Here is an 11,659-nt window from a genome sequence, read left to right as displayed (position 1 = left end):
GTCGCACTTCCAATAGTACCAGAGTTCATAGGCAAGTGACGGCCTCAGTCAGACCACGCCCTACGCGTTTCGTCATCTATGATGACTTCATCAGGGGTTCAGTTATTCTATTCATGTTCTATATGGGGTGTGTTTGCAACATGTAGGTTCATTTAGGATACTTGGTTTAGACAATTGCCTGTTTTGTATCCACCATGCAACGCATTCATTGATAGTGGCAATTATGCTTTACATTGTGTCTCTATTTGAGGGGCTTCATTACATCATGTTAATCATCAGCAGCTTTATACGGTTTCTGAGGTAGATGGGTACTTTTTAGTATATTTACAGATGACCAGGCGGTCGTGATTACTCGGGGCACTTTGTTCCCAGTGTTGTCTATTAATACAGGTTGTTCCCAGTGTTGTCTATTAATACAGGGTCCATTTTTCCTCAGTGTTATTTGTCATTGTATGTAGTCCTAGAATTATATATTTGTGGGTCCTATTCTTGCATCAGGAGGCTCTTTGGACTGTTTCCATGTGTGTGTTATTTTAGTTTTATTGTTAGTGTTTGATTAAAATTAAAAAAAAATGTTACTTTAACTACATCTTACTTTGAATTATTTATGAGATGTGTCTGAGTGCTTCTTTTGGGGACCCTTTTGTTTTTTGTGTGTTTGAGATATATATATATATATATATATTTTTTTTTTTTTTTTTTAATGCCCACATCACGTTGCAGTATCTTTTAGTCCCAATGCAAGGCAGGAAACATTGTAATTATCTATATGGGGTTTATTTACAGGGATTAAATCATTCAACAACAGGCCCATCTGTTTAAATCGAAACAACACATAAAAATAACACCTATTCCCTTTAGGGAAAAGGGACTACACCATAGCTTTAGCCCTCACTAACTGGATGGCCAGCTAAGCTGGTTCCCACCGCAAAATAGGTAGTATTATATTTAACATACATAGTCTCTGTACACAGCAATAAAGGGGTTTGCTTATCTGTAAGTCCAGGTTTTGAGCAGACGTCCCCACTTCAGCGTGGCCTTGCGACCTTTCTTCCTTGGGGAACTCAGCCCCACGTGAACTCAGAGAAACTCTCCTCTGTAAATGCCAAGGACCGAACATCCCCGCTTCAGCACGGTCAGACGTTCTTCCCTCTTGGATTCAAACCCAGGCAGTCTCAGCGGACTCCACGATCACCATCCAGCGGGTCCAAGGAACTGCCAGCCTTACTTGCTGGGGAGCACTTATCTGTCCCCCTCTCTGGGGCAGCAATCTCTCACTCTGTGACTCTCACCATGTGTTTCTCACTCATGGCAGCATTGCAGCTCTCTGTGTAGTCACTTCCTTGTTCACTCAAGGAGTCCATTCTGATTAATTAGGCAGCCGCTGAATTATAACAAAACTAATCTGCGCACTAACTGGGTGAATAAATAAAATAATTAACTGTTTAAAAACAGTAATAGAGTGCACTTGGTGATAGAAGAACAATAGTGATATTGAAATATCAACACAGTGAAAAGTGACAATATAATTATATAAAATTACAACCTTCGATCACACATAAAGAGTCTGCTGCTGTTCACTGTGGATGGCTCAATTTCATACTCCTAGTGAGTGATTTGTTCTATGTGGACACTGTTCTTGTGATACACTGTTGTTCAAGTCTTAACTCGGCAATCTGCGGGACTTCACTGCTTTATCTACCGGTAGCGAGGAGGAGCGGCGAACCGCGGTGACGTCATCTGTCCCTTTGTATGGTGTTGAGAACTTGCAACATATTTCTCTCTGGCAAGGATCCAGATAAGTAACATTGTGGGACATTAGCTTGTTCCATTTTCTTACCATTTGGACTTTGATTTATGGTGTCTGCTTTGGGGGAAAAAACTACCTGAGAAATTGTAGCTGCTGAGGAGAAACGCTTCGATCCGGATTGGAGGCAGCTGCTTACAAGGAGACCCCAAGAAGCAAGTCAGCTGTGTCCAGTTGTGGTAACATGTACCCCAAACATGCCCTGAATAACTGATTATTTTGTATGTGCATTATTATCACTTACTATTAATTCAATATAATTACTTATTAACCGTATGAGTCATGCGTTGTGTTTATTTCTTTTTCACAGCAGCTGCATTAGCCATTCCAGGGAGGATTAACTCTCTGTGAGCTGGAAAGCACACTTACTGCACTGTTCCAGCACCTAGAGATACCTGATGGTATCGCTATATATATATATATATATATATATATATATATATATATATATATATAATATGTGTGTGTGTGTGTGTCTCTTACTTAGGAAAAAAGGGGATCCAGCGCTCCACGGATCTCTAAATAAACAAATTTATTGTGTGTGGCACAATAAATTTGTTTATTTAGAAATCTGTGGAGCGCTGGATCCCCTTTTTTCCTAAGTGTACTTTGGATTTTGCCTGGCAGGTACTTCCTTGAACCAGCAGCACCGGTAAACTGTATATGTTTTATCTTATTTGTGGAGTGCAGCCTTAACCCTCTTTACATTGTGTGTGTCTTACAGCAGAGGTGCACAAACTTTCCCCCCCATGCTGCGCCCCCCTCCTTACCATGTCTTCGGTATCAAATGACGCGCAGGGGCAATGACGGCGCGTTGCCATAGTGACGTGTCGCTTGGGGAAGAGCGCGGGGCCTCTGCAACCGCCGTGCCCCTGAAAATTCTTGGGGGAACGCCCCCAGTTTGCACACGGCTGCCTTACAGTATGTCTTTAGGTGGTTACTTTCCAGCCCTACAGCTAAACGATGTCTGCCTGTGCATGACAGCCAAGGAATGCTCATCAGAAACTCAGCTGTGTAAAAAGGAGCCAGCTGTGTGACAGTTGTGGCAATCAGCGCGTTGCTTTAAAATCTGGGACAAAAGACAGAACAAACAGGACTCCTGATGAAGCTACAATTCCAGCAGTGAAACGTGTTAACACGTAGGACAATTGGAGAGCTGTAATTGGGAAGCACCGAGGAGTCCTTCTGTACCGGCGGACGACCGGGAAGCTGGAAGAGGTGATTGTGGGAGTAGAGTGGAGCGCTGGGAGATTGCCAATACCTCAACTGCACCCAAAGAACCCTCGGGACGGCCTCTATACGCTCTAAAGTCTTTATACTCACCTACTCTTGTGAGTGAAATGTATGAGTTTTTACTTATTTTTATCAGTAAATGGTTTTACTCCATGTTCTCTTTTTCTCTTTTATTTCTCTTTTCCATATGTGCTGAGGATGTCTCCCTTAGTATGGAGTACATTACATCATCCACAACAGAGAGGGTTTTTGACCCATTTAATATACCTCAGTTTTTTTGCGCTGGATTTACCACATTGGATACCTTTTGCACAGACTTTTTGGATAGTCTGAACATATGGAGCTGCATCTCAACGAGGGGCTGAAAGTATATATATATTTATATCGATGTAATTTAGTGAGACATGAGTGTAAGGTTTTTGCACTTCATTTTCTGTTTTGCTGTATCTTTTGCAGCAGGCAACACTTTTTTTGCGCTTGTTGCAGATCTCATCTGGCAGGGAAGGGGTTAAAATGGGTAATCTTATTGATGTTATACGTACTATTACTGCGATGCATGATGTTTTCAATTTTTCTTCTCTTAGAAATTCTCCAAATATTTATTAAAATACATACACCGGGATTCAAGGTCCGATGTGGGGTATCACACCCCAAACCGACTTTAACTGCCATAGAGTTGAGTGGCAGTTAGCATCATCTAATCTTGATTATAGTGGCAATCCAAGTTGGCGATTTTTTTTTTTTAAGCAATTTTGTTTTTGTTTGTTTTCACCCGGGGCTGAATCCCCATTTATTTCAGTTCCCGGGAGCCCCTTCTTCCGGAGATACCTCCATAGGGAGTGCTGGTAGCTGCTCGGCTAGCAGGTATTACGTAATGGGGAAGTTTCAAAGCTACCAAGCCCTGCGGGCCAATAGGAAGCAGTGACATCATCAGGTTCGACTTCCAATTGGCCCACGTGACACGGGCGCTTTAAACTTGAAAGCTTAGCCGGGGCGGCTATTAGCACCCCCTAAGGAGGTAAGTATCTCTGGAAGCAGGGGGTTCCCAGAGCTTGAATTAATGGGGTTCAGCTCCGGAAGCCCCCTGCTTCAACCCTGTGTTAAAAAGGCCGTTTAAGCAGTACTTTAAAAAAGAAAACTTTTTTGGTTTTAATATATGCAGCCTTTTTAAAGCCTTTATTGAAAACTAATTACCTACAGTAAGCTGCCGATCGATTCGTTCTCCTGTAATTGATCATCAAAGATCCTGCTTCCCAGGGTTCACTAAAGAGCTGCCTTTCAGTTTCAATCAATCCTTCAGTCACTGTAACTCAGCAGCTACAATGTATTCTTATATTACAAAGGTAACATTATCTATTATTCCAGCTTGCAGTTCAAACTGCTGGGAATATTGGCAACAAATGATCACAAACAGGAAAGTGTTGCAAAGACCTAGCTCTGCTGGGGAGGTGTGCTAAAGCCTGCGATAGAAATCAAAGGATGCTCAGAATATTAAGACTCATTAAAAATGACTGAGTTCCATTTAAAAGAAAAAAAATGTAATAAGTATTATCTAATACTACAGTAATGATTTTTTTTTTTAATAACAAACAAAAAAACATGTAGGATATTGCATGGATTGCTCCTTTACAAAATGGGGGGGAAATTAAAATGGCATGAATTACTCATTTAAAAGTCTGAAATTACTGCTGTGTCCAGCAGATGGCAGAAACTAACAGAAGTGAATCCAACATTTGATTTTGATCTCTAAGCTATTTTTAACAGATAAGATCTTATTAGGCTAAGGGTTCAGAGGTGAGGTGTCATTTATGCTGAAAGCCGTGTTGGATTTCCAAGTGAGGGACTGCAGTAGTGTTTAGTAGCATCCTTGCTTATCCTAATTGGGTTTCTGTAGCAAATCAGGTTCCTTGGAAAAGAGCCAAAGGCTTTTCATAATTGTATTGACAAGAAAATGAATATGATAAATGGTGTTCATTCAGTTGAGACAAGATTTATAGTTTTCCTCTGGGCAAGGCATAAAGAGCGAATATTTACAATAATAGTAAAATTTGTTTAAAAATGTTATCATTTTTATGTTGCAGAAAGCTTTATTAAAAAGCCTTCAAAATAGTTTTACACAGGTTGATGTGGAGAAGTACAAGTTTTATCCCAAATATTCCACCATAAATAATAAATAAGTAAATGATAAAAAAAAAAATATGAGAAAAATTTATTCTTCTTGAAATATTGGAGTGTCATACTGTCAATGATGATTACAAATGTACAGATTTAGAGAGTTTATTTGTCTTTTATCTTGGTAAACACATTGGTTTTTTTTTTTTTTTTAATTTGTAGGGCAATTTTAAAGTTTCATGTAAGGGCTCTGCTAGAAAGTCGTTTGTCATTTTAGAAAAAATCAAAATGTACTTTTATTGATGGGGTAGTCTTCCATTGCTTAAATATTCTCTGGTTTCATAACAGATGAAACAGGAATGGTTTACTGAAAAGTGACACATACATAATAGGAATATTTTATACAGTATGTTGTTCATTGAGGATTCGCCATTATTGCTTTGTCATGTAATACGATTTGTGATTAACATCACTATAGCTTACAACAGGCTTATTGCATGGGACTAAAATGTAAATACTGTATTATAGTAACATTTTGATTCAATGCATCATCCACTATAATTTATATATATATATATATATATATATATATATATATATATTTTTTTTTAAATATTAGTATTATTTCTAGGCCCGTCATGCAAACTTTTTATTTTATTTTGATTTAACCCATAGGTAGAAAGTAGCAATGTGAAAAACAACCAAATACCGGGCATACAAACAAGCTATTAAATGCAATGAATAAGCTCCATATTTGCGTTGTTACATCCTCTAGTCCCAGTGGTCCTATTTCTATTTAAATATTGTATTCTTATAGTATTGCATCATGGCCCATATTTACATTGAATAGGCTGTAACATGTTTTCTAGTGCTGGAAGGTGACTTGTGGCAGAACACGGTTTAGTAAAGTTAGCTCCATACGTTTATTTTTTTTTATATCTGTAAAAGATATTGCCTAAGCGGACCATATTCTCTTAATTGAACTACAGAAAAGCTAATAACTGGAGAGACATGCACTGGATGAACAGAAAAGGGAATCTATTAATATTTTATCAGATAAACTTTGGCGGAACCCTGAGGCATGTATGGGTTTATTCAAAGCAAATTCCTGCCAACATAAATTGTGTGCTACAACCCTTCACATATATCAAGTTCTAAGGGTTGCTTACAATACTACTTAAAAATCCACACAAAATATTCTGGAAGTATAACACGTTTACACACTCAGACCCACGTTTACTAAGTAGTGCTATGCAATAGGACACCTTCCAGTGCCTGAAGAAAACTCCAAGTGAGTGGGCCTCAAGCTAGTTGTTTTATAGCATAACACCATGAAGTCAATATAGTACTTGGGGTGTTCATGAAACTTCGATAGTGCTGATTGGGGCACTACCACTGGGAAACTCCCCAAAAAAATTGCCGGTACAGAAACCTACATACAGTATACAGCATACATTCGAAAGGGAAGTAGCCTAAACAGACCCCATCTCCCAGGGAACGACACAAGGAAGCGGGCAACCTGAAGAGCGGTAATCTATATATATACCTCCGAGTGAGTTTAAATAACCCACTGGAATATCAACAAAAAAGTAACATCACAAGAAGTTAAAAATCTACCAACCTTCAGTTATACTACCACAAGGCATAATACGGTAACATCGATTTTGTGATTACACAAAAGACACCATCATAGTGTTTTGGAAAAGCAAAGGCTTTCCTTTACTCTGTGAATTTTATATTTGGGCCATAGTGCCAAGCATTTAACAACTAAGAAATTCACTGACAATCGGGACATTTGGGAATAATAATTCCGTTTATGCAACAATATTGCATTTTTTTCATCAGTCCATACCATTTTTCTGGAATTTCCATTGTTTATGATATCAATTTTAATATTATTAACCGTTTATTGCAATTGCAGGTAATTGATTAAGCTTAATCAAGGTATAGGTTTAGATTATTTTGTGTTATATAACAATGTTAGTATTCATTTAATTGTATTGTTTTACATATGTATTTTTTATTACATTTTTATGATTAAAACTGCATAAACTTTTCCTTTAGGAACCTCGGTTATACCAATATTGCTTCAATACTACATTTATCAGTTTAAATTTTCATGCGCCAGGGTGTCTTTTCCTTTCTCAGGGACCCGTAGACCCCATTATTATAAACCTGCATTATATTTTGTTTTAATGGTGCAACGCCTATTTGTTTTTCAGCTTTTACCAGACCAATATTTGAAATGTGCAAAGTTGACATTTTTGTTATTGAAGGCAAAACGTTTGTGCAAACTTTTTTTTGGCAATCATTAAAAATAATGCTTAGTTGTGTTTTTTTTTATTTCAACGTGATTATGCACCTTCTGCCTTAAGGAAGTGCCTCAGCATGAAACAGCTGTCAGAGACTACAACTATCCTGCACTCCCTCATTTGAACTTTTATGGACAAATAAATTAAACATTTTTTTTTACATGTATAAGAAGCAGGGGGTCTAAGTAGCTGAATCGTGTTTATTTCTGCTCTGGAGACCTCCTGATTCTTGAGATAATGTACTTACAAGGAAAGGTGCTGATGGTAGCAACCCTTCCAATGGAAACAAAATGGTTGTTTAATCTCCCATGTCCCATGTCCCAATAGGGTGACGTTACAGCTTCCTATTTGCCCACTTGGCGCCGGCATTTAAACCAATGGGACGTACCGGCGGCTTCTCACTACTGAGAGTTATCTATCATATATCTATTTCCTGTATTATTAATGGTCAGAGATCCTGATGTTTTTGAATTTTGTAACCTCCTTGCGTTATATATGGTACATTATTAAAAGTTCATTATTATTGCAGAAGTTCACTAAGAGAGCTTATAAATTATGTTGTATACCAGTTATTTGACGTTCCAGCATCACCTTCTCCAGTGAGTATCTAAGGTCCCCAGAGCTGAAATGAATGCGATTCAGCTTCCTATACTGTACATGTTTTCAAAAGTGGGGTACCCGGGAGGACCTGCTCCTTTAATAAATTGACCACTGTAGGTTTTTTGTATTAAATATTATGAATGTAAGTAAACAAAACATATTTTATAGGGAGACATACACGAGTGAGAAATTGAATAATTTGTTTGCTTAACAAACAAAATGACAAGCATTTTCTGACTGTGCTCTTAATTTGTTCTTATCATAAATCTCTTTTAATACGATTGTCAATCCATGATTTTCCAAGAAAATTTTATTTTTTAGATTTTTTACTGGGTAAAGTATGTAGTATAATCGTGTGGTGAATGATAATACAGAAGTACAGTATTTTTTGTCAACAACGATATGGCACTCAACACGGTTCAACTTTTTTGTACTCTTTAACTCCTATTACGAAAGATATATGTCCTACTTGCCTATTCTGCAGAGAGCCATTGAGTTGTGGTTTGGTGAAACAGCATGTACTACCCCCATATTGAAGCTTATGGCTGAGCTGATGCAAAACAGGTAACTGGAAAAGATTAAACATTCACTCAATTATTAATTAATTTTTTACGTTCTTTTTAGGGTCATGTTTTAGTAAGATGGTATCTAACGATATCAGTAGGAAATGAAACTCTCAGGTGCTACTCGTTAAGGTGCTAGAATGATGCAGGCCATATCTCATGGAAACACGTATTCATATTAATTGAACAGTTCTTATATGTCCAAACCGTGTGATAACTGCTTTTTATATCGATCACATGTTGGCTTGTCAATTCCGTGAGATAATTTCTCCTAATTAAGTATTTATACAATTAGTTCTGTGTATATTTTGTTTTCGGTAGTTGATCCTCTGGAACAAAATATTTTAAATACAAATATAGGATAAGTATCTGTTGTCTAAATTTAACATGCAGTAGGTTGAATTCGATGGACATTCTGTATGTCTTATTTCAATATCATCTACTATGTAACTAGTAGCCTATGTAATCTTGATAATACAAAGGACCATTTTAAACCAGGTCTTTCATGTAGAATTACTAGAATGCAAATCGGTTGTTGGGTTTTCTGCATTTTAACCAAGAAGAGACCAAGAGATAAAAAATAGATTCAGAAGTATATAATGGGGCCATGAATAAAGGACTAATTCAATAAAGTATTATGGCATTAATTCGGCGCTACCACATGTAAGGTTCCTAGGTCTTTACATGCGCTAGAACAGGGGTGCGCAATCATTCCTTGCTGTACCGCCCCCCTGCCTGCTACCCTCCCTGCTCATGCCCCCCTCCCTTACCTTGTCTCTTGCTCTCAGAGTAAAATGACGCTGCGGGGGTCACGTGACATCGCGTTGCTATGGCAACGTGAAGTCCTGTGACCCCGCTGTGTCATTTGGCACTGTATTGCCATGGCGACGCGCCACTGAAGACAAGGTAAATTCCTGGGGGGAAGAGCGCGGGGCATCTGCAACCGCCGCGCCCAAGTTTGCGCACCCCTGCGCTAAAACAGAAGTAGCGCTATAATTGAATAAACCTCAGTGTATAACAGAATGTGTAAACGTAACTGCATAGATAAGGAGAGTTTATTCATGCTTGTGGGATGACGAGGGGTATTACCGCATAGAAACTCCCATTGACTTAAGTGGGAGTTTCTGCGCAGTAGTGTCCTAATCAGCACTAACACAGTTTAATGAATAACTCCCACTGTGTCAATAAATGGTTATTCAAGTGGGTTAATTTGTTTTCCTTTGATGTGGATGTGTGATGGCATACATGGTGAGCTGATCAACAGACACAAGCTCTCAAATTTATTTGAGTAGATGCACTGGTTGAAACATTTTTTTTTTTAAAGTTAAAATGGCAAAACAAAAGCTCATATAAATGATCCATTGTAAACTGGTACAATAATGTAAGTGAAATGAGAGTTGAATGGAACTTAAGGTGTTTTAAGACTTAGCACTGTTTAGCAATGTTGGTCCCTTGTGAGATTTACTGTTAAAAAGACTCATAGCTCATGAAGGTCTCAGAACTCTACTTCTAAACTAGAATACTTGACTAGTAACAAATATAACATTTCAGTTCTTTGTCAGTTCAGGTCACCAGTGCAATGTTTACTGTTTGAGCGTTTGCAAATTGTTGTCTTCTGTTAGTGTTTCTGTTTCGTCAAAAAACATCTGGTATAATATATACTCCCCTTCAAATACTATAGGTTTTGCTCATGATGTGCTGCAGGTAAACTGAACGTAACCATTTCAGGCTGAGATCCACAAAATTCCGTTAAATCAGGGCTCATAAAGTCATGTTATCAAAATCAGTAACGATCATTATGTTCCCTGAAGTTAGCGCAAATTCACAAAGCTAAATCTATGCATAAACAACGGCCGTCCATTATCTCATTAGCATAAGCTAAACGCCATGTTAAATTAGCACTGTTTTGCATTAGCTTAAAATAACATGGAGTTACATCTGTTTTACCCAAAGTTACTCCCATCAAGAATATGAATAAGTGTTTAATTAAGGTTAAAAAAAGAGAAGACAGAAGAGGAAAAGAGCCCTGTAAATAACAATATGATAGGTATGATTTCACTAATTGTGGTCTTACACTTATCCAGACCCTGTAAAAACCTATTTCAGGGTCTGGATGTGAGCAACAGCAAGTTTAGCTATGACCTAAGTAACGTAACGTTAAATCCCTGCATTAACGCTAAGGGTGCTCTGTGGATATGCATTGTTAGAGAGGACACTTATTTTGCATATAATTAGCACTAACGTCTGTTATAGTAATGCTCATTACGACTTAAAACAGCACTTAATACTGCGTTAGTGAGCTTTGAAGAAACCTATTAGCATTTAACAAGGCGTTAACTTAAGTTAACGCCTCATTAAATCAATAACTGAGTTTTGTGAATCTGGGCCTAAGTGAACCAGAATGCTACAGCGACTCCAGCAAATAGCGACCTGGTGATCCCTGCTCAGTAATTTTAAGGTCATCCTCTTCCATTTAGATTGTGATCTCCTCTATACAACAAGCAAAATAGTAATGATGTTCACTTGATGTTAGAAGTGTCCCCAGAGTGCTGAACCTTCTAATGTTCATTGAACATCATTTTGGCACCCAGTACATGAACAGCTATGAATACTGTAGTTCTGTCTTCCCTCCAATTTAGGGATTATTTAATCCAATACCTCTGCAACATACTGTATTGTTTTGCTGTTTGAAGCAATATACAATTGTAAACATATTTTGGCTTCTACTTTATTTAATTTCTTTTGGGCTATTTAACTGCAAAGCAGCATTAACCCTTTCCGGTCCAATGTCGGAATATATCCGACACTAATATTTTGCCCTTGCGGTCCAATGTCGGACCGGGAGGAGGGAGGAAAGCTGTGGAGTGAGGAGTGAGGCGCCCGCAGCACATTCCCCGCATTCCCCTTGCACCGCACTGATGCGCCCATGCGCCCCCCCTGCGCCGATTCGCCCCCACGCCGATCCGCCCCCCCCCTGCCGATCCGTCCACTCCCAAAGCCCTGTGCTGATGCGCCCACCCCCAAAGCCCTGC

General features: G+C 38.5%; 1 protein-coding gene across 1 annotated transcript in view; it reads left to right on the top strand.

Annotated features, from left to right (window-relative positions):
- RANBP17 (RAN binding protein 17) overlaps window positions 1-11,659 on the top strand; it is a 646,782-nt gene that overhangs the window by 461,909 nt on the left and 173,214 nt on the right. Inside the window, exon 21 of the mRNA XM_075601659.1 lies at window positions 8,521-8,628. Within this exon, the coding sequence (XP_075457774.1) occupies window positions 8,521-8,628 (108 nt within the window). The remainder of the gene's footprint in view (window positions 1-8,520; window positions 8,629-11,659) is intronic.

This window comes from Ascaphus truei, chromosome 5 (genome assembly GCF_040206685.1).
Source record: "Ascaphus truei isolate aAscTru1 chromosome 5, aAscTru1.hap1, whole genome shotgun sequence".
Taxonomy (NCBI): Eukaryota; Metazoa; Chordata; class Amphibia; order Anura; family Ascaphidae; genus Ascaphus; species Ascaphus truei.
The sequence above is the reverse complement of the archived record's forward strand: the minus strand, read 5'-3'. Positions and strand labels throughout refer to the sequence as shown.